This window comes from Trachemys scripta, chromosome 3 (assembly GCF_013100865.1).
Source record: "Trachemys scripta elegans isolate TJP31775 chromosome 3, CAS_Tse_1.0, whole genome shotgun sequence".
NCBI classification, from domain to species: Eukaryota; Metazoa; Chordata; order Testudines; family Emydidae; genus Trachemys; species Trachemys scripta.
The window spans coordinates 180,257,953-180,281,824 of NC_048300.1; the positions used below are offsets into that span (position 1 = coordinate 180,257,953).

Sequence of the window (23,872 nt, forward strand, 5' to 3'; positions counted from 1 at the left end):
GCGAGAAAGGAGAAAAATCTGAGTCTGTTTCTAGTAGAACAAGTATTTTGGTTTGGTAATTTGTGATGTGACCCACCACAAACTGTGCATAGTTACATCTCCAATTTAACTGTCAGATACTAAAATGATTTTCAACACCAGACAGTGGATTAGATTTTAACATTGAGATTTTTTTACCTTCCTATGGAGTTACCCACAGGTGAACAAGCTTCTGCTAGTTAGACCTAGACATGTCTTGTTTTATGAGCCACCACTTAATATTGAAGTATTAAGTAGTTGACACTGGGAGGGGAAAAAAAAGTTTTAATTATCAATCTCTAATTACTGAAAAGGGCAGCATTATGGCTCAGCATTTGCAGCTAAATTTTTAGCTCCAGTTAAGGGACAAGACTAGACCAGACAGCTTTATAGTTCTCATTTAATAATTTTTGCATACAGATTAGGTTCAACTTGTCAGTCTTCATTTAGCTGTGAAATTAAAAAAAAAAAAAAAAAAAAAGACAGTAGTTTTGCAATGTAATTAACAGGTTGCTGTAGCAGCACTTGAGTATGTTAGAGGTTGGGGTCCTTATGCATTACCTTGTGGTATGATTGCATCCAATTCATTTACTTTTCATAATGACTGCCCCAGAAGAGACGTGCCCATGCATATGATATGCCTCAACACTGCGACCTGAAGAGAGAAAATAAGTCTCAAGAGTCTGACCATCCCACAGCAAAGCTGTTTTAGACTTCACGTATGAGCATTATTCCTCAGAGGTCTAAGTTATACTCCATCTGCAGTTAATACTTAGTTTGACATACACAATGTGTCAATGTCAGTAAAGCTTGTTGCATCAAGAATCCATTAGAGTGCAAGACCTGTGCATCACTAGTGCATGAGTTAAACTTCTTGATACACTTACCAAGCCTCTGTTTTCTAGGAATGCATCTCCTTGCACAAAGAAGATCTGAAGCTGGCCGCCTAGCATCACATATCACCACACTGCAGTGGAAGTATATCTACAAGATAATGAAGTCATGTTATTGTTGGAAGAAGTGCAGTTGCTATGTTTCCTTCATGGATCTGAAGAGTCATGCTCATTGTTTTCATCTTGCCTTCCCCCTACAAAGGAACTCTGACAACCTCCAGGAAGGTTTGTTAGAGGTAGAGACAGGTTAAGCCTTTGTAATAGTACTTGTTTTAGACAGGCATTCCAGGCTCATTAGTGCCTTGACTAGCACCTCTAGCCTTTCTAAGTGCCACTCACCTGTTCTAGTAGTGCATTTCCATCTTGCATGAATGTGAACATTTTCACCTCAAATCTCTTCAGATGAGTGGGAAACTTCACTCTTGAGTCACTGTCCACTTTGTGGAAGATTGTTTGATGGGAGTCCTCTGCATTTTCACAGCTTGGAGAAGCAAGAATAGAGTTAGAGGCCTTAGATTAGCAAGCTACATATGTCAACATTGCAACATCAAGCAGATGAGTCAAAATCCCTGCTAGCTAGGGTGGATAGTGGATGTAGCGTAGTGGTAAAGGATCTGTGCCACAGAAATCCAGGTCTGTCCTTGCTCTCAGGTGGAGGAGTACCCATCAGTCTTGGAGACCCATGGTGTTTGTATTGTACATCATTTCTGCTGAAAGTGATGACTCATGTAGGAACCCCATTGTCCCTTCTGAAGGAGGGCATAGTAACTGTTTTAGTTTAGAGCTAAAGTAAAATTTCCCTCTAGTTTAGGTTAATACTTGGAGGGAATCTGGGGAGCCATTTCAGATTTTGGTAGGGGGCAATTTTAGAGTTTTCAGGTGCCTACGTAGATAACTTAGGAGCACTATCAATTTGATTCTTGTATTGAGATATAGGAACATGAATTAAAGCCATATTCTAAACTTCTATACAGAATTTAGAACAATCAAGAGATTTGATGTATTCTTTCCAATCCCAAGCCTGAGGTATCTGTTAAGGCTCTAAAATGGATATCAAACAGAAGTTTGATACTTTGTAAGCCAACTTATTTTTCTACTAAAGGTAGTATACAGTTTCAGACACTGTTACTGCCATTGTGCAGTCTTTATTCCACTAAATTTCATTTTTACCTAAAAAAATCATGCAAGTTCTTAAGGGGAATCTTATTTTGGCATATATGTTTACTGATCGGTCCATGTACATGGACTGACATTTGACTCCATCATTACTGGCAGTATCAGACTTTACCTGCATGTTTTGTACACATTAAGATACAATTTGAAAATAAGCAGCCTTCATCTGCAGTGTGTAAAGTTGAGGGTTTGATATTGGCACTAAGGTGAGTATCAGTTTACATTCTAGATGATTTGATTGTAACACTTTGAATTATGAATGACAGAGCAAGTGTTAAAAGTAGTCATAATTATGCCAACCAGGACAGGTTAGGTATTTTAGAACTCACTACCTTGAATTAAAAAAGTTTAATCATGAGAGAAATAAAGTTGACATGCAGACCAGTAAACCTCCCTGTGCCCCCCAACCCCCACACACTAATCCTTAGTGAACTTTGAAAGACTAAAGTTACAGAACGTAGGTGCATTGCACATTGACAGGAAAAGCGGAGAAGTACCACCACAAGTGTGCTGGGCAGTCTCAGTACTTAGTCTCCAAGTGACCACTCAGGAGCTTGAATGCTTGTTCAGTACAGCAGCAGCCACAGCTCCCACCCCCACTCCTGAGTAAGATGCTCCCCGTCCCCTCACTCCAGCTCATCTGAGACTGCAGCAGATCAGGAGGCAGTTCTGCTTCTAGTCCTAAGCAGTGTAGCCAGTGGCTACACTGTGGTAGGGGGTGGGGGGAAAAGGAGAGAAAGCCTAGAGCAGTACAGCTGCAGACAGCAGCAGGGGAAGAGTATGAGACTCAGGGAGGAAGGAATTTTGTTACCTGTCTATGATGACAGACCACTGTGGGCTGCTGTCTCTGTCCTGGGAAGTAGTAGCCCAACAGTCTTCTAGATACAGATCTAACTGTGGATCTTCAGAATGGAGCAGTTCCACTTCAAAATACAGTGCCTCTTTTAAGTATTTGACCACAGGATACTCTATCTCTTTGTAGGAGTCAGAATAAGACTTATCTAGAAGTGAGATGAAGTCTTGATGTATTAGAGGAGCCCTTCTTCCAGAGCCATGGTTCCCCCACCCCCCCAGTCCTCACCCACCTACACAATCTCATTTTGCTACAGCAGCAGCTTAAGGATGAGCACATGGGTGTGAAGGGACAGTCTTTGGAGAATGGGAATTAAATGATCAGGGCAAGGGGGGAGGGAGGATTTGCAGATCAGACCCCTCCCCTGGATCTACTGTGGGTCTGGGGTATCAACTGGTTCATTTACAGAGACACTTTGGAGCAAGGACTCAGCCATCCTGGATAGGAGTGGCATGGCCGGAGTCATAGTTCCTGCTATCTTCTCTTGCCCTCTTGTGTTTCCATCCTTACAAAAGGTAGATAAACTTCTTGGGGGTAGGCAGGGGGGTTGTGACTTCACATTTATCAATACCATCCCTTAGTACAGAGTCCCAGCAGTGTAGGATGTAGGGTGTTAAGGTGCAAAGAATTGCTTCTGGAAGGGTCTACATTTCTAAAATTAGATGGAGGGAGGGTGCCTATGCACTTACTAGAAATTGGGGGTGGGATATTGTGCTGACACTACGATTATAGTGTCAATAGTGGTGCATATTGCATCCTAGGGCCAGTCACTTCCTGCTACTCCTATAACCACCCTCCCCACCCCCTAGAAGGGCCAGCTCTTAGGCTGCTCAGCATGGTCATCCTTACCTTTGAACAGCCTCAAGCTTAGAGCAAGAGAGCCAAACCCTGGCTCAATACTGGGTGCTGGGTTGTTTTTGGAGCTGTACTGGACAACGATGGTCTCATTTATCATATACTGACATGCACACTTCAGCCTGGGAGTGGGAAGTAGAGTTTAGAGATGATTATAATCTTTATGTTTCAACAACCCACCCTTCCCCTTCTATCTGTACAGCAGTACTTACTGGTATATTGGTGTAGTACTGCCAGGTCTGAAGTAGGAGACGTCGTTTTCATAGGTCATAACAGAGTTCTCAAACTGAGAAGAGAACCAGGTATTTAGCTGGAGACTATTAACACCAAAAGCAAGTTGAGTTAAGTTGCTAGAGGTACCCAAGTGCTGCAACAGCTACTGTAGTTACCATATTAACTATGGTGGCAAAGGTGAATAGTCACTTGCACTCTGCCAAGATCTAGTATTAGAACAGTGTCATTTTCTTCAGCCCCAGAGAGATCATTGGATAATGTGCACATTAGTGTTGCCAGTGTTCACAAAACAGCATAAAAGCCAGTAAGTTCAGGGTGTCATGCTGTACAGTGAAAGGGTGTTATGTGCCCAATGAAAGCAGTAACTTGACTATGGTAGTTCAGCATTGACTGTATTTGACATGTTGCATTAAAAGTTGCCTGATGTGGCTCAATTACTTGGTAACATTACCAAGTAATCCATCCAAGTCTTACTCCTAAGTATAGTATAGATGGTAATCTTTGGTGCAGAAAGCAGCCTGTGTTTCTTCAGTGGGTCCCCTCTACTAATCCTGCTTCATCCATTGGCTCACTACTACAATAGAAGTGGTAGCAACACCTGCTTCTGAAAAGAGAGGTGATGGAGTTTACAAAACCTTGTCTTCATTCTCTATGAATGAGTGACATGTTCTGTTGGTCAGATGGTGCAGCCATCCTAAACTCATGCTATCAAAACCTTTTAACTAGGTATTATGTAGCCTTCAGTTTGAGCCGGAAGATGGCCAGAATCCTTTCAAGTGTTAAGGAGGCACTTCATGAGCCAGAGACTGTAGTAGGTGGGACAGAGGTCAAGATCATAACTAGGACCACCTAAAGAGGAAGGTACTACAGGTTTCTGGAAAGCTAGCTATCAACATCTCACGGGTATGTTCTGCAAAGAAAGCTATGGCTCTTGCCATCTGAGCCAACCAGGTACAGATGGAATATCAGGGTGGTTCCTTTACCTTTCTACTTGTTCCACAGGTGTTCACATGGAATATGAATGTTGCACTCTTCTCAGTCACTGAGACAGGCCTGCATTGTTTGTCTCTCAAGACAAATAAGCTGGTATCCAGGTCTGCGATTCCCGTTAGCTTTATTGCAGTGATAGCCATTGTTCCATTTGGCAGGCAGTCTGAAAACAAGCAGACATCCATTGTATGTGTCCATTCAGCATACTCTCCTACACCCCACCCCCCACCCCAGCAGAGAGCCAGCATTACCAGTCTACTTGGAATGCTTGACCAAAATGATCTAGAGTGGCAACAAAAAAAGTGTACCTATTAGTTCTTTAGGTGAAAATCTGCAAGAGATTGAAAAATCTGTCATGTCAGCATGAGTGTTATCCTTCATTGTTAAATGGAGTGAAGCTGTTATTCCAGAGGGATGAATATCCTAGGAGAGACAACAAGTTAATAGCTTATCAATAGGAGTTAGACAAGTGAGCTTTTATTTGGCATGCCAGGTCAGTTTAAAAAGCCAAAAGGTGAAATCATGGCCCAGTTGTCACTGATATCTTCAGTGAGACCAGGGTTTTATCCTTTGGCACAAGTCATGTGACTTGTCTCCAGATGAAGCATTTGCCCCTGGCTCCCACATTTGATGCCAACTGATTTATTGTAGCTCTGCAGTGCACTGGAGGCCATGGACCAACCTAACCCACCTGGTCAAGCCTAGTGCTCTAGACACTAGATTTTAATATAGAAAGGTTTGTAGGAGAGGCTTGGTCAGGTCAGACAAACCATTAAGGGAGAAGCTACCTAGTAATTCTGTGTAGTTTTGAAATCCATGATTAACTGGGACTCCAGTTTCTCAAGTAGTGTTTTCTGTTTGCTACTTCTGCAGCTAAGAGGCTTTAGTGCCCTGTTAGAGCTCTTTGTAAGGACTCATGTTGCACCAAGTTTAGTGGAGTACTGTTGGCATGGTTTAGGTCAGCATAATTAACCCTGGTAGTTAAGTGGGGGGGGGGGGCAAGAGAAGGAGAGAAAAATCTAGTCTTTGGTTAGGAGTGCAAGGTATAGCACAAGTGTCCCAAAGGCATTTATTCTGGCATGAGAAGTTCCACCACCTGTGGTAAGTTATCTACAGCAACTCAAGATTTGTTCCATTTCTGATTCAGCTGCTATATTAGGTTGCCATTTCACAATAATGGCAAGTTTAAAGCCCAAACATATTGGGAGAGCTAGATGCAGAGAATTTTAGGCACCCAAGTCTGAGGGTGCTAAAGGAGTTGGCTGATGTGATTGCAGAGCCATTATCTTTGGAAACTCATGGCAATCATGGGAAGTCATGGATGACTGGGAAAAGGCTAATGTAGTGCCCGGGGGGGGGGGGGGGGGGGGGGGGGGGGGAAGAGAAGGGAGGAAGAATCATTGAGCAGGCCCTCAAGGAATCAATTTTGGAGGCACTTTGAAGAGAGGAAAGTGATCAGGAACAGTCAGCATGGATTCACCAAGGGCAAGTCATGCCTGACTAGCCTAGTTGCCTTCTATGAAGAAATAACTGGCTCTGGATGAAGGGAAAGCAGTGGACATGTTATTCCTTGACTTTAGCAAAGCTTTTGATACAGTCTCCCACAGTATTCTCACCAGCAAGTTAAAGAAGTATGGGCTGGATGAATGGACTATAAGGTGGCTAGATCATTGGGCTCAACTGGTAGTGATCAATGGCTCCATATCTAGTTTGGAGCCTCTGCTTGATACTGGCTGCCAAGGGTCAGTCCTGGGGCTGATTTTGTTCAATATCTTAATTAATGATCTGGAGGATGGTGTGGATTGCACCATCAGCAAGTTTGCAAATGACACTAAACTGGAGGAGTGGTAGATATGCTTTAGGGTAGGGAATAGGCTACAGAGGGATCTAGACAAATTAGAGGATTGGGCCAAAAGAAATCTGAGGTTTAACAAGGACAAGTGCAGAGTCCTGCACTTAGGATGGAAGAATACCATTTATTGCTACAGACTAGGGACTGAGTGGCTAGGCAGTAGTTCTGCAGAAAAGGACCTAGGGGTTACAGTGGAAGAGACACTGGATAAGAGTCAGTGTGCCCTTCTTGCCATGAAGGTTAAGATGGCAGTTTGGGCTGTACAAGTAGGAGCATTGCTAGCAGATTGGGGAACCTGATCATTCCCCTCTATTCAACATTGGTGAGGCCTCATCTGGAGTACTATGTCCAGTTTTGGGCCCCACACTACAAGGATGTGGGGAGGAAAAAACCCCACCCAGAAAGTCCAGTGGAGGGCAACAAAAGTTATTAGGGGCTGGAGCATGACTTATGAGGAGAGGCTGAGGGAACTGAGATTTAGTCTGCAGAATAGAAGACTGGGGGGGGGGAAATTTGATAGCAGCTTTCAAATACTTGAAAGGGGGTTCCAAAGAGGATGGATCTAAACTGTTCTCAGTGGTAGCAGGTGACAGAGCAAGGAGTAATGGTCTCAAGTTTCAGTGGGGGAGGTTTAGGCTGGCTATTAGGAAACATTTCATTAGGAGGGTGGTGAAGCATTGGAATGGGTTACCTTGGGAGATGGAATTTCTTTTGAGATTTTTTTAGGGTCAGGCTTGACAAAGCCCTGTCTGGGATGATTTAGTTGGGGATTGGTCCTGCTTTGAGCAGGGGGGTTGGACTAGATGACCTCCTGAGGTCCCTTCCAACCCTGATATTCTATGATTTTAAGTCCAAAATTTAGACCTCCAAAGCCTCCTGCTCAATTGGTGCCTAACCCTGTAGGCATCTAAATTTCTGCCATGTACTGGCAACAAGCTGCTTAAGTCCTAATGCTAAGCTACTTGGCACTTAGTTCAGTTATGATGGAACTTTGGCATGAACTATATGTTCCCCTTTCCTATCTTACCTGCAGGGACCAATCCAGTAGGCCTACTTAGGAGCAGAGTACCTGATTGGAACCTGCAGACAGCTGGAAGGAAGGTGTAGTGCCACCTTGGTACTGGGTAGAATAAGTGGAAAAAAAATCCAGGTTCAAATTGCTACTCTGGAGCAGGAACTTTTCCACCAGTGTCTCCCACACCCTGGGCTACTGAGGACTGTTGATTCCACTCAGGACTACTTCCTAGACTGTGGCTCTCAGCCTTTCCAAACTATTTCAGGAGTCTGATTGGTCTCATGTACCCTTGCTTACAAAAATATAGCTAGATGCAATACAAAGTATCACAGCACACTTAGTAAGTTAAGCAATTCTGCAGTCTCATTTTTACCATATTGTAAATCAATTGGTTAGATATTTTACTTATTTCAGGGTACAGTATATAAAGTGTAAACAAATCATGGTCTATGAAATGGTTTTCTACTCACTTCTGAGGATTTTATGTAGCCGGTCGTAAAACTAGGCATCTAGAGGAATTTATGTACCCCTGGAAGACCTGTGTACCCCTGCTCCAAGAGACTTAGGCTCAGCATTCCAATGTTGGACTAAAGTTCTTTGAGGAGACTAATCCTAAATTGCTTGCTGGAAGGGTTCCCCCTCCTTCCTACTGACAGGATTATGGAATTCTAGCTCCCCTCCCACCAGTTATAGTGGGCTAGACACCATGCACATTGTTATCTTTACCTCATATAGTACATGAGGTGCATAAAGAGGAACACGAATTGTGAAGTGGGTGCCGTTGTCATCCAGTCCATAGTTGTGCTTCTGAGCAGCATTGGGTGATAGGCTCAGGTTTGAAATGAAGGGCAGCCAGTTTTGATCCACATTGCCACGAACAACTGTTAGATAGAGGTTGTCATCATCACAGAATCCTCTTGCACTAGGCAATACTGTAACAGATGGAGATGTGATCATTTGTACATGGAATATTAGTATTTTGCCTGACAAGGGAACTCTATGGACTTAATCTGAGTTGCACCATAAGGGGGGGTGACCATTTGTCTTGGTCTTGTTACCTGCATCCTTGACAGGAGAGATGGTTATGACTGGAACAGTGAAGGTCTCATGTGTTGGCTGTACTATGAATCCAAGTGTAACATTCAGAGTATAGAGTCTAGTGTCCTCTGTTAAGTACTGGGAGAGAGAGAGAGAGAGCGCGCATCAAGTCACATTTAGACACTCCAAGCAGTAGAGGATCACAACATGTGTATTAAGTACTAAACAGATACCTCTTTCTTAATGCTAGGCACATCAAATGGGGTTTCTATTACATAGCCTTTGCTTCCATTAGGGTATCTAGTCTCATAGACTTTGTATCCATGCTGAAGGGCTTCAGGCACAGTTACAGTTGTATCATCTATGGTCAAGTTCACCAGTTCCACATCTGGGAGGAATGTTCCAATGGTCACGTTGATCAGCCTAATGCTGGAGTTGGTATCTAGGAAGAAGTGGTGTGGTGTTAGGCCTTTGCTAAAAAGAAAGTGAGCTTAGAGTTCATTCAGTTACTTACTGTTTGTTATGGTGGGCGGTACAAGTTTAAAGGGAGTTTCTATTTTCTTGATGATGGTATGCTTGGTCACTCCCCACCTGTTGTCTTCCCACTGATGTTCCAAAAACATATTAATGTAGTATTTTGTCCCATGCTGTCCCTCACTCACATGGGTCTGAAAGGTCAAGTTGTAAGTTCAGTATACTATGTTAGATACTGAGACGGTTGCATGCAGGATGTAGTTTCAGGAGCATTAAGGTGATCTGACAAAAAGCCATTTACTTGTGCTAACAGTAGCATACTAGGTTGCAGTTGCATTATCCTGCTTTTCTGGGACAGCTCTGTACAGGAGCAGAAATAAGGGGGCAGGTGCTTCTCAACTTCAAACTGCTCAATCCATATCCCTGTCCCCTCTCCTCCCCACATACTGCCAGCTTTATGTTCTTCCAAGTTTAGTCCCCTCAGATCAAAGACCTTCTCCACAAATGGGGAAGGGGGGGTGTCTCTCAAAGAGATTAAGTGGCAAATGAAGAGCCTCATGAGTTCCAAGGGTGTTCAACCCTCATTGATATTATGAGACAGCCATGGGCAACTGGAAGAGCTAGTCCATCAGGTGCAGTGTTGAGAGCTCCCAGGTCAATGTTCTTATGTGGAGAATTGAAAAGTGGGGGCATAACTCCCCTGAAGTCCCCTTTTCCTCTCACATTGGATTTATGGAGCTGGATGGGGAATCCTCCCTACCAGTCATTAGCCTTCTGCCTGTAGCTCAGACCGACAGGCATCCACTAACCTTGTAATAGCCACCTTCTGCACCGATGGGCATCTGGATGGTAATTTCATTTGTATTGTTGGATAGCACATATTTCCTGGAAGCAATTTCTCTGGCAGAAAGTTTGTGAAGATCCACACCACTTTCAACAAGGAGATCATTGAAGCTAGTTGCCCCAGCAGAGAGGGTTTGGAGGTTTTTTGGAATGGTCCATATAATTGTGTCATCTGTATAATCCACCCCATCTTAATTTAGAAAGGATATTAGGCATTTCCATTAGTATCAAGAGCAGTACTTAAGGGAGTTAGCAGCTAGGCATGTCTCAAATATCTTGAAGATGTGCTGAATGTTTAGCATTAGATTTAAAAGATACTAAGTCTCACCTATAGGGCAGGCCACAGCAGTATCTACCATCAAGATCATCCATCGTTGCTTGTAGAATGTACTTGCTCTCACTGCAGAGAATGTCACTCCTCGAACCTGCAAGAGTAGATGCTGTTAGAGCTGTGCAGTGAGAGCACACAGATGGTGAAGGAGTGCACCAACCTTGACTAGCTGTGCTTCTGTAGCATTGTATGGAGCTCTCAGCAAAATCCTAGTGTCTGTTGTATTGAGTCCATAGCCAGCATTCTGAGCATCACTCACTAGCAGAGCCTTCCTTCCAGTGGGCAGGTGAAATACTACTTGCCAAATAGACACTGCCCCAGCTGTTGCCTGAGGGAGACAAACAGCTCAAAAGTTTTGCCATGTCTTTATCATACTACCTTACATTTCCATTCTCATTTACACTTTGAGACTCCATTTGAGAGCCTTTCTATTCTTCTCCCCCCCTCCCAGAGTCAAAAAGCTCATCTTGCAGTCCTGGAAAGACAGTACTCCCTCTGCTAGGGTGCCTATAAACCTAGTGTTGTAGCTGTGTCAGTCCTAGGATATTAGGAGAGAAGGTGGGGGAGGTAATTTTTTGACCAATTTCTGAAGTTGGTCCAATAAAAGATTACCTCACCCATCTGGTCTCTAAAAACCCAACAGTTAAGCAGCTGTTTCTTCTGTGGTTCACTAACTTGTTTTTCAAACTGAACAGCTCATTGTTTCCTTGTGTTCCCTATTTACCAGTTGCATAATCTACCCATGGATTATGAATTTTGGATTCTAGGTGGTCTTTATATAGTAGCTGGTATGATGGTGCATTGGCCTCAAGATACTGAGGTAGTGATACCAGCCACCTTATTTGTGAGGCTATTCCTATCTTTCCTTCATTTGTCCTGTTGCTCTACATCTGTTACCAGGAAGCTAGAAGATGTCTCCCTACCTGTATCCTTCAGTCCAGGAGTTCTGTTCTCTTTCTATATTTTTTTGGAGGCTGACTCCTCAGTGCATGCTTTCAATATATTGCTGGAGTAGTTGTAAATAAGACATATTGACCCAGGAGTAACAATGCTAGCATCTAAACTTACCTCTGGAAAGGCGAGAGCCCAGTCCTCAGGTTCATCTTGGAGCAAGTCTTCTGTTATCTGTGGAACATTCCTCCTGACAGACACCTTGCAAAGGAACATCCACCATTAGCGACACCAAGTTCTAGTCTCCTGATCCTCACTATGTTAGGAACATTTGAGTTAGTGATCACATTCCCCTGGCTGGGAGAAACTTCTCCTTTTAGAGTCTGAAGTTTGTTGCTTGAACTACCAAACAGCCTTTAATAAAAGGCTGATGGACAGAAGCTGTTCAGCTTCTCTGCATTCCACCAGTTGATTGTACCCTTTTCGTCTAGCCGGTGCACCTACTTCTCAGGTTTCACATTTCCAGTTAGGAAGTTGTTCTCTTAACAAAGAATAGAGAAATAACCATTTCCATTTTAGGAATGGACTCCCATACTTGGGAGTTCTCCTGGATACTGTTTTGATAAACCATTTGGCTTTAACCTATTTGACATTAAAATGTTGACAAGCTCAACATTTGATCACCTAACTTCCTAGAAATAAGTAATGCTTTAGGCAATACCCATTAATTTACTGGATAAAAAAAGTCCTATTTTCAGGTGGGCCCTGGACTATTTGAATCCTATTACCACATGCAGTACATTCTGCTTATAATGCTTAGTAGCCAAGTGTTTGGGTTCCCAAACAAGGCCCTATCCAGAGGGCTCCTTTACAAGTTCCCCCCTTCCCCATGGAAGATCAGTGCTTGGGATCTTACCTCCATGTAGTTAGTTTCACACACTAACTCTCTTGGATGCCATGGACTGTAAGGACAACTCACAGTCTTCAAGTGAGTTAGAGCATTTTTCATATCTGGATTAGTAGCTGCTTGGATTTGTACTGTTACTGTGTACACATCACTCTGCAGAGATGAAGCAAAAGCTTATTCAAGATGCTCTGATTAGTGTGCCCAAACAGGTCCCTTCTCCCACCACCACCACCTCTTATTTGCTCAACCCTAACTAGTGATGCAAATACTGCAAAATAAAGAGTGTTCAGGCATTACAACCAAATCATCTCTGTCCAAATAGACTAGATGAGTGCAGAACTTGAAGAGTATTTTGCATATCTCCAACACAAGTATTGCCTACAAGTCTAAAGTATTAGAGAGGATTCAGAGTCCTTGCCCCTTTCCAGTAGTCACCATGTTATAAAAGCAAGTGCCTGAAGTTGCAGAGGGAGAGGTCCAAATTAGATGAATTACATAGCTAGTCAGATATCAGGTTGCAGAGAAAGATAGTTACCTGCTGCTAGCAGGGCAGATACCCCTCCAATATATGAACAGATGGCTAAGGTTTCTTCTGTGGCAATTAAAGATTCTTCATTCTTATGTTAGCACATTAGTTTGTCTACAACACACATTGATGTTTCTACCACAATATACCCCGATGCCTGGGAAAGAGCTCTGGGGAAGCTAGGCAGTGTTCTCTAAGTGACACTAGTTAGTAGACAAGCAACATATTGCTACATTACAGTCTTTGCACAACTCATTGGAAGTTACAACTTCCGTTAAAGGACAGACTTTAACATGCCCTACTTTTCTATTTTATTGAGATACAGTAGGCTTACCTCAATATGAGTGTAGCAGCTTAGAATGGAAGCACGGAATTCAATGTTACCCCAATAATTATACTCTATTGTATAGCCACACTGTGCTGCCAGGGTCTCATCAATCTCTTGGGCTGTGCCAAACTGGTCTGTGAAAAGGTATTCAAGTATAGCTGTCAGAAGACCTTCAAGCTACACGCAAGGTCTGAGCTTTCTTGGACATGAGCATGCAAAGCTACCAGTTCATCCCAGAGAGCCATTCCAAGGATACACTGTACAATAATCCCTTCTGTAGATTTTACAGTGACTATTGCTTTGGTGTCATACTTGGAAGACTTCACTGTAGCTGATTACCAGCATCATAATCAGATCCACATTTCCCTTTTTAATCTCTAGCACTAATCTTATAGCTGGTGATTCAGTGCCTCAATTTCTGCCTCCTCCCCCCACCCCCATCCCAATCAGCTGTTCTACTGGCTAGGTCACATGTCAGCAACTTGCTAGGCTATCATAGGTGTGATTTAGTTACTTTGTGGCTTCCATCTTCCTGTAGTTCAATGCATGCATTAACAGAAAACCAAGGATCTATTTGATCACTTGACCACCAGGCTAACCAAGGTAGAGTTTAGTCCTTGGTGTTTACCTGGATCATCAATAGCCTATTTCATATTATTAGTGAATCTAAAACCTTGATCTTAATAAACCCAGATTTGGAGCTGTAGTAGGAAGAGTAGGTACAGTTACCATGACATCTGTGGAGAAGGTACAAATGAGGATTACCCACAAAACTCATTGATCAGATTAGCTAGACTATTAACAAAGTGGGGTTTTTTTAGGCTGCTCATTAGAAGTTACTTTAAATATTGTTGGTCTTACAATGGGAGACCCAGCGTAGATACTCCTATACAACATTCCTGGTATTACAGACTTGATTCCCAATGCATGGTAGCCATAGGTAACCTAGAGTTTAGGTATTTATAAATGGGACATGCTGTTCAGAGATAATAGGCAGCTTTGAAAATGCCTCTTATTCCTTCCACTTTCCCCAGCCTTTCCTTAAAGCTCACACTCAGCTTACCAACAGCAGCGAAGATCAGATACTTGTCCTCAAAGTACTCTGCATTCAGTGCAACCCGCAAGAGGCTCCCCAGGCACTCTGAGCTCAGGGAGCCTGTAGAGATGTGAAGACAAATAATTAGTAACTGTATCACCATAGGAGTCAAGATGCTAAGTTCTTCAGAAGTAGACTTCACTCCTGAAATGCTGCCACTTCTGGGGTCAAACAGCAGCTCTATCAGTACATAGTTAAAACCATAGCCACCTGTAGTTTCACCAGGTTAGAGAAAATTCAAACCCATGTGTGTATCAAGGGTCTGAGACCAACTGGCAGATGGCACAGGGATCCCATGGGTTTAACCAGAAAGGGTCATGTAATAGCTTTACTGAAAAAAAGTGTGTCACACTGGTCACTATTACTGCAAGATGTGTACAAACATTAAAAGTTATATTCTCCAAGTCTGCAGTTAGAAGCAAGTCCCTCAAAAGTAGCAGGTCTTGAGTGATGCTTCTCTAGCTAGTGATGGGATATACAGTGGTCCACCATGGAGATATTTCTATTGTATGACAACTATTTGGCTTAGAAGGCTAATGACTTCTGAAGTCTACCAGAGTTTAACAGGAACAGCAGGGGAAGGGAATCCTATTTTGAGGTGAACATTAAATGTCTGTTCTAGTATATTTGAGGTTGCAGAAAGAAACTCTGGCATCCTTCACCTAGGAGCAAAAAGACAGTGGATTTGCTCCATGAAAGATCTCAGCCAGGCTTAGTCAGCAACACTAGAATAACTTTGTGTGAGAACTTGTTAGTTAAATTCAGGTGCAAGAACGCATGGTTACAGATAAAAACCAAGTCATAACATTTGACTATGTCTCTTAAATTTCCTTTAATAGTTGAGCTTAAGTGCTGTGCATAGTACAAGAGCAGTGATCTAGAGTAAGACTGGTAAACTGCTTTTGTGAACAGAGGATCTGGGATTTCTGGGGGGGGGAAGAAGGCATTCAGTCACAAGGGGCTGGATACCACAGGGGGACACTTTGAAGTGACTTGGGGTGATTCATTATCAACCTGCAAGTTAGGAACAATCCTAGGTTGAGAAAACAAAATTAGCAGTTTGAGGACAGAAGGCTAAGTTGCTGCCTTGAGCTGAATATCTAACGTAGAGTCACTGCTCTTCAGGAGGAGGAGTTTTAGAAGCAAACCCAGTTATAAGTTAGGGACTCAGTCCCATAGACTCTCCTTCATGGGAATCACTTTACACACAAGTTTCAGAGTAGTAGCCATGTTAGTCTGTATCAGCAAAAATGATGAGTCCTTGTGGCACCTTAGAGACTAAAATTTATTTGGGCATAAGTGTTTGTGGGCTAGAACCCACTTCATGAGATGCATGAAGTGGAAAAAACAAAAATAAGACACAGGAGCAGGTATAAATATATGCAAGGATGGGGGTTGCTTTACCAAGTGTGAGGTCAGTCTAACAAGATAAATCAACAGAAACAACTTTTGAAATGGCAAGAGAGTGGCCCATTACAGATAGTTGACAAGAAGGTGTGAGTAACAGTAGGGAGAAGTTAATCCCATGGAAGTCAGAGACTATTCATATGCAGAGCTACAGGAATAAGTGTTTGCAAGGCAGAGGCACTAGAAGAGTCTCTGACAAGTTGTAAGATCACTCAGACAAGACACAGGGAATTGTGATGCTAGAGAGAGAATGACTATACCCTGGTAATGAGGGCACTTAGGTTCTAAGTCTCCTACTCAATGAGGATGTGAGACTTTATCTAAAGTGAAAGCTTCACTAGGAGAAATTGAGGAAGACCCACATGAGAATTTTATAACCCAATTGTTGGGGGTACTTAAGAGGTGGAGACCCCTGTTCAAGTCTTCTCACCCCCCTCCCTCAACCCCATCAGGGGGAAGGGGGGGCAGAAGGGAAATTCCCCATATTGGGGACTTCAATGAAGGAGGCACCATTTCTAAGGGCCAGGAGTCTGATCCATTAGGACTGCTCAGAGCAGGACTATTGCATTGATCCCGCAGTGAAAGATAAGTGGGAAGGGTATTTTGAGGATCATGCTAGAGGTGCAATCCCCAGCTTCAGAAGACACACTGAAAGAAAGGCTAGGTACTTACAGCATCTAGCATCTCACATTGTTGCAGCTACATTGTTTTTAGTGCTCTAGTTTGATCAGAAGTAGTGCAAGTACATCTTGAGCTGGGCCTCACGGAACTCTAGGTGTAGCCATATCCTTAGAACAGTTTTATTTGGGCTGTGCACTTCTTTAGAGTGTATGTGACAGTATTAAGTACTCTAGTCTCTAGATAGAAGTTCATAGGTTAGAGCAAGTTGTCTACTGAGACAAGAGACTCAAATAGAACCACCACACACCTGGCCAGCACTTACAGCAGCCACATGCCTTCCCTAGCACCACACTGGAGCATTGAAGTAAAACACCATTTACTGAAAAGCCATGGGGGGGGGTAGGGAGGGGGATGAAACCTATTTGCCTGCATTTCAAGGTAGTTCAAAGTTATTTACCTGGCCTGTCTTGGGTCCATATTTCAGAGGCTAATACACTTATTAGGAACAACCTGCAAGAGAAAAATATGTGCAGATACATAGTTGTCTTGGTAGCAGTTTCTTTAGTTGGAAAAAGTTTCATTTCAGCATTGCTTAATTCTAATTAAAGCTTTTATAGGTGTAATTACATATTTAGACTTTGAGAGTCTAAGTCTCCTCCTTTGGAGCATACAGGCTCATTCTCTGTTACTTTTAAGAATTTAGGAGACAGTCATGAGACTACCACAGCCTGCACTCCACAGGGAGAATCATAATCAACAGAAACACCACAAACACTCACCTCAACACAAGGTTTGGCACCATTGCCCTTTAGAGCAGCTACCAGCTGTAGCCTCTTTTCTCTTACAATGAAAAGCAGACCAAAAGTTTGAGAATCCTAAGCCAACTTGTAGTGTTAAGCCCCCAGACTGTGTTTTCAAGGCTTTGGATTCACAATAAAAAGGAAACTCAAGACTCCATTTTTATACTCATGCAAATCATTTGCAGCTGCTTCCCCAATCAAACACCTATAATTCAATTCACCTAGTAATTCACTTTAATAGTTAATTACATTATTTTCTGTGTTCCTTCAGAGGTGATTTTTGCCCATTCCTGAGTGAGACCGATGAAGCTGTTAGAGACAATGAGATAATTAGTAAACTCCAAATAGAGGTGGTTTGAAGACCACTAGCCTTGAGTTACTTTCCTCCAAGTGTAACTCCTAGTTAGAGCTGGCAATTCCAAAAAATCAGGAAAAAAATTAGTTTAGCCAAACAGAATCAGAAAATTTTGAAGAATTTTCAATGCATCAACAATGCCTGTTTTGAGTCAGATGAAACCAAAGTCTCATATCAGAAGTGTGTGCTTTAACTGCTGTTCTATAGGATATTCTGGTGTGGAAGTGTGTGAGGGGCTCCCTGAATCTCTCCTGCTGAAGCTGTTCTACTTTGTATAAATACTTGACTAGTCTGTGGCCAGACAAGTGAGAATGACTGTATAGTGTAGTGGTTACAGTTAGACCACTCACCTAGTAAGTGAGTGCCAATGAGTTCCTGGCCAACGAGTATTTCATCACTTATACAAAGTGAAACAGCTTCAACAGGAGAGCATAAAAAAGTCCTGTTGTGGAAGATCTTATTGCTCAGAGGTTTGGGGCATTGTTTCATGAAGTTAGAAATCTATGTTCAAATCCTTTCCCCCAGAAGGGGGAATAAAATCTGTCTCTTCCAGATGAGTGCCCTAGCCTAAAAATTATAAAGAGGGTGCTATCACCTCCTCCTGTTTTGTGAATGGCATCTAGGTAAAATTTGTAAATAGTGCCAGGTAGACTGAAATTTAATTTTTTTTGGCAAATAAACTATTCATACAAAAAAATTCACCCAGCTCTGCTCCTAGTATTCACAAGATCTGCATTTCCATTAACACCCTCCTTACTCTGTCTGCTTTCCATTTTGTGAATTAGGTCTGTCTTACCTTTGATTGTACTAAGAACAACATGACATTACAACTTGCAGGGAAAAAAAGTATAGAAAGTAAAAACAGCTCACAAAGGCTGCAGTTAACTTTGTTTATTTTAAATCAGGATTTTAAAAATATTTCCCTTTCAAAAAAGTTTTTTTGGGGGAGTGGAGAGAGGTGCAGGTTTAGACACTTTTGCCCACCAATTTTAAGCCTACCCTAATTGCTATAGAGACAGTGGCCTATATTTTCAAAAGGGATTGTAAAAAAAGCAGGATCTGTCGGCTCACACAGACTGCGATATTACTGAGTTCACGGTGACCCCTGACTACTTTTGTTACACAGTCACGGTGCTACCAGGATCAAACTCATTATTTTGCAAAGCACTCTGGAGTAGCTAAAGAGCAAATGACACTGTAAAATTCAAGTCAATAACAACGTGAGTCCATTTTTTAATATTATCATATTATAAAAGAGCTTATTGGGGGCCTTATCTTTCAAGATTTCCATTATAAAATCCCTATATTCAAGAATTATGGCTGCTATATAAACTGTAAAGGGTAAAATCTATCCCACAACCTGCTTCTGCAGCACTGTGGCTATGTCTACACTTAGCACAGGGTGTGTGATTCCCAGCCCGAATAGACATACTCACTCTAGCTCTCATCAAGCTAGCATGCTAAAAATAGTAATGTAGCTGAGTAGCGACATGGGCTAGTAACCCTGAGTACAAACCCAACAGGACCTCCTCGGTATGTACTTGGGACAGCTAGCCTGTGCCTCCACTCATTGCTACCAGGTCTACATTTTTTAGTGTTAGCCTGAGAGCTAGCACGGGTATGTCTACCTGAGCTGGGAATCACACCTGCAGCTGTAAGTGTAGACTTAGTCTTTGTCTTTACCTTATATACAAGTGTTACAAGAATAGAAGGCTACCAGCTCTGGCCAGGCAGATCACAAAATCAGGCCAATTTTATAGATGATCTCTCATTCCCTATCTAGATAAATGGGAAGCTCAGCATTGCCAGTCCTGCAGGGATAGGGACATAGTGGGTATTAAGCAATTATTTTACCTAGTGCCAGGTTTCACAGCCTGGCAAAGTTTCCTCTGAACAGATGAGCAAGTCCCATAGAGACTAGGAGTCTCTGAGCCAGGAATTCACCCCACAGGTAGAGCTCTGCACAGATATAAAATTTGTATCCGCATCCAATCCGCGATCTGCAAACATGGTCTGCAGATATCCACGTGTGGATGCAGATATCCGTATAAAGCAGATAACCACAGATTTGTAGGGCTCTAGATATAAAATTTGGATTTGCATCCATCTGCGATCTGCAAACATGGTCTGTGGATATCCGCATCTGATCTGTGGATATACGCGGATATATAGTGGATGGATATCTGCAGATTTGCAGGGCTCTACCCATTGGCATAGGTCACAGAAGGCACAAATGTTGTGTAGCATTAGGGAGCACAATTCTAGTCTCGGCATGTGAATCCTAATAATTGTAATGGGAGTTATGCTTGTATATTGATATGAAAATGTTCTGGGAATCTTAGGATGCAGAACACTTGAATAGCACACAGTATTGCCTTAAGAAACTGCTTACTCTAATAAATTTCACAGTAATTTTCAAAAGATAGAACAGCTCTTGGATGACATGGAGTTCCTGATTATGAAGTTTAAATTATTGCTCATCTTTGTTTCTCTCTCTCTTAAGGTTTTATATTGATGCCCATCACCATAGTAGCTGATCAACTTTCATGTAAAATCAATAGGCAGAATGAACTCCCTGTGACAAATATGGCATTTTCCTGCAATATCTTTGGAGTCCATTGTATTAAATGAATGTTTATGTATTATTGTGTGCCAGGATTGTATACAACATCTGTGAAGGGGAGGAGGTGAACCCAGGATATGTTACAAACTTTAGATGACTTTACTGAACAATGTGGCAGTCAGGAGTGGACTTTTGGGACAAACAATGTCATGTGGTCTGCCTGGGGAATCTTGGGGGAAGCAAATGCAAATTCCCACCTGTGGTTGTGCAAAAATCCAGCCTGTGAAGCTATGCCTTGAGGAGAGGACCATTATTAGCTGATTATCTGTTCCCAGGGTTTTAAGATCAAAGGCCTGAGCTGTGTAAAGAAAGAGTAACCTATTCACAGGTGTTCTGGTTCTGAATCTGAGACAGTTATTAATTTGTAACCATGAGGAAAATCCAGTTATTGGGTTCTGAAGGACTAACACCTACCAGAGTTTGGGGCTGGGTTGGCGTCTGGTAAGCGTTTTAGCATGCATGTAGGTTCTTTTATTATTTTTATATGTTTTCTCTGTAGTGTTTTCACCTTAAGAATAACTGTGCTTGCTTATAAATAGCTGTGTGGTAACTTGTAACTACACCTCTACCCCGATATAACGCGACCCGATATAACACAAATTCGGATATAACGCGGTAAAGCAGTGCTCTGCAGGGGTGGGGGCTGCGCACTCCGGCAGATCAAAGCAAGTTCGATATAACGCGGTTTCACCTATAACGCGGTAAGATTTTTTGGCTCTCGAGGAGAGTGTTATATCGGGGTAGAGGTGTACTGGCAATTACAGCTGTTCATAATCTCTAGATAAAGCAAAGTGGACATGGGGCAGTCCTGTTTAAGCAGTCTGGCTTGCTGGGGATATCACAGTATAGACAGGGAACTGTGCAGTCTAGAAAAAACCCAGTCAGGAGGGGAGAGACATGGGTCTCTGTCCAAGAGAGGTGATGGCTGAGGAGCCAAAAGCGTAGAGTGAGTGCCCTTGAGGAACCACAGAGAGGGAATACAGGTACAGTTGCTCTGAACTGTGACACTCCTTACTAAACTTCTTAGCGTATCTGACTCGTTTTCCTTTTAGGGATCAACACTCTGCTTGGGATAAGTTAGTTATTCATTTATTATGATTATTAATTTCCTCTCTCTTTTTGTGTCTTGTGACAGGGTTTGAGAAGACATTCACAACATTGGCAGTCTCATTCTTTTGATGCAAAGGAAGAGGAAGGTTTGGCAGCATTGTCCTAAAGAGGGTCAGATTGGCCTGCTCTCCTCTGGAAGTTTGTTCCATAGCTGGATCCCCTCGACCAAAGTGTTTTGTTCCCAGCTCTCATGTGCAGCTTCCAGGGCTTGTTTCCTCCTGTAAATGTGTGAAGAGCATTGCTGGAATATATTAGGTTGTCATTTTCAAAGGTATCCTCATGAGGGAGCCTAAGACCATCTTATCTGGTATCTCTCCCTCAGCTACCAACATCAGCATGAAGTGGGACACCTCTTTGTTTTAGAATTTGTTAGAGCTCACACTAAATCAGGTTAGAATTTTCCTTGAAGCTGTTCGATCTCTTTGCAGCATTTCTTTATGCTGCATCGCTTCTTTCCTCCTTTGCCTGTGCTGTGTCTGTTCTGATTTTTACCTCTTCAAGTCAAGGAATTTGCTTGTAAAGCATCAGGCACACCAATGGTGCTGTATAAATAATACTCCAATCAAGCAAGCAATGTTTAATAATTGAACAGTGCAGCATACCCTCTTGTTAAAATGCACAGCACTTTATTTATTCATGTTTGCAGCATACACGACGCTTAGCTTCTCTTCTCACCTACATTAAACTTGATATTCAGTGCAGTTGGATCATAAAGGAGAGGAGTGGGGGGGAGGGACACAAAGGGAGGAACTTATGTTGAATCATTGCTAGTGACCAGATGGTAAGTATGAAAAATCAGGATGGGGTGGGGGGTAATAGGCACCTATATAAGACAAAGCCCCAAATATTGGGACTGTCCCTATAAACTTGGGACATCTGGTCACCCTAATCACTGTTTCCACACCTCCTTCTAAACAGGGTGGCTTCTTGCTTAGCATAATTTTGTTGTGTTTGTGGAATAGTGGCTTGTGGGGCATTGAGTGGAATATCCTTGAACAATTCCCAGTTTTCATTAAATACTCCTTCATTAAGTTTGAGTCCTCATGTATTCTAATAATTAAATAAATAAATTTAAATATTTGAGCAGGGGGTTGGACTAGATGACCTCTTGAGGTCCCTTCCAACTCTGATATTCTATGATTCTATGATTCTAAATAAAAAATAATTGCTTCACATTTTGGCAGAGTGGCCCTTAAAGTTTCAAACATACGAATTGCTGGTTGATATCCCATTCTGGCTGCAGAAAGTAGATGTAACCAGACCATGATCACCAGATTCCATTTTTTAGGTCTGTTTGTCCTGGGCTCCAGTGAGATTTGGTGATCTGTAACAGATTTGCACCAGTACCTCACCTTTAGTTTGACTGATTAGAAGTTTAATCCATAAGCATTTGAGGTCCTGCATTGTATATGATTAACATCTTTTATATAAATTGCCATCCCAGCCCCTTTTCTGCCCATTCCATCCTTACAAGAACAAGTTTAACCATCTATTTTAATATTCCAATGAAAAGACTATCCCACCAAATTTCAGTAACATGAACCCTCCTTTCTTTTCACGTATGAGGGTCTCCAACTCTTGTTTAGTACCTAGATTCCTAGCAGTAGTATATAGACAAAGAATATGTTCCTTACATGCACTTTAGTGCTTGGATTTGTCATGTGCGGTGCCTTGGTGCTGATTTACAGATCTGGATGTTTGTACCATGATTCCCCATCATCTACCTCACCCTTTGGTGACAGCGTAAAGCCCTCCTGCCTGCCCTAGCTAGTCATCCTTGAAATTGGTGCCCCTACTGAGATGGAGGCAGTCAGAACCCTATAACCCCTTCTCTTGTAGTAGGCACCCCTGTGTTCCCTAAAACCTCCCCCACCCATCCACACCACTTTCTTAGCCCCTGTTCACCTCTAGTATCCTCTCTTTGTCTTCCTCAAGGAACAGGAAAGGCACATGATACTACTCTCCTTTGAAACCCTGCCCTGAAGTCTTCCTGGAGCCATGAAATGGTATCTGATGCAGTGTTGTGACTGCCAATGTAGATCTCCAAAGGAGAGACAACGTGGGCGAGGTAATATCTTTTGTTGGACCAGCTTCTGTTGGTGAAAGAGATAAGCATTCAAGCTACACAGACAAACACAGTTACAACAACACTGTGATCATCTAAGGAGTCACTCCTGTCAAACTCAGAATCTTGTTTATATTTGCAGTGGTGGCCTTAGTCTTCACTCCTGGAAGGCAGCAAATGCTCCAGCTATCCATCTGTGGCTGGCAGAACTTCCTGTCCACTCCTCTTAGCACTGGGAATCCCTGATGAAGACTGTTTGTCTTCTTTGGCTAGTTGTGGATGCTGGCTTGTCTAAGTAACTTCACCTAAAATCCTCAGGTTTAATGGGGCAGTACATAGCTGTCATCTGAAAGCCTAACTATAAACTTAGGGCAGGTCTACACTAAAGCTGTAAGTCAACCTAAGTTACGCTGCTTCAGTTACATAAGTTACATAACTGAAGTTGATGTAACTTAGGTTGACTTACAGCAGTGTCTACGCCACGCTGTGTCAGCGGGAGACGCTCTCCTGCTGACTTACCTTCCGCCTCTCGGGGAAGTGGAGTACAGACATCGATGGGAGAGCACTCTACCAT

The 23,872-nt window shown here is 42.6% G+C and overlaps 1 protein-coding gene across 1 annotated transcript; it reads right to left on the minus strand.

The window, feature by feature from the left end:
- Positions 1-582: 582 nt before the first annotated feature.
- LOC117875530 (zona pellucida sperm-binding protein 2-like) lies at positions 583-23,872 on the minus strand. Its single transcript, XM_034766910.1, has 20 exons — positions 23,818-23,872; positions 14,285-14,527; positions 13,228-13,355; positions 12,377-12,520; positions 11,638-11,721; positions 10,730-10,897; positions 10,567-10,663; positions 10,205-10,428; positions 9,436-9,589; positions 9,155-9,363; positions 8,942-9,059; positions 8,610-8,815; positions 5,325-5,439; positions 5,010-5,179; positions 4,005-4,078; positions 3,787-3,914; positions 2,896-3,085; positions 1,251-1,392; positions 906-1,002; positions 583-673 (listed from the first exon to the last, which is right to left on the minus strand). Exons 1-20 carry the CDS (start codon positions 23,870-23,872, stop codon positions 603-605), a joined length of 2,817 nt encoding a protein of 938 aa, XP_034622801.1. The 3' UTR covers positions 583-602.

Coding starts and splice junctions, on each gene's coding strand:
- LOC117875530 (XM_034766910.1), bottom strand. CDS start 23,872: ATGGTAGAGTGCTCTCCCATCGATGTCTGTACTCCACTTCCCCGAGAG. Junction 11,722..12,376: donor GTGAAACTAACTACATGGAG/GTAAGATCCCAA, acceptor TTCCTTTGCAAG/GTGTCTGTCAGGAGGAATGT. Junction 674..905: donor TCCTAGAAAACAGAGGCTTG/GTAAGTGTATCA, acceptor TTCTCTCTTCAG/GTCGCAGTGTTGAGGCATAT.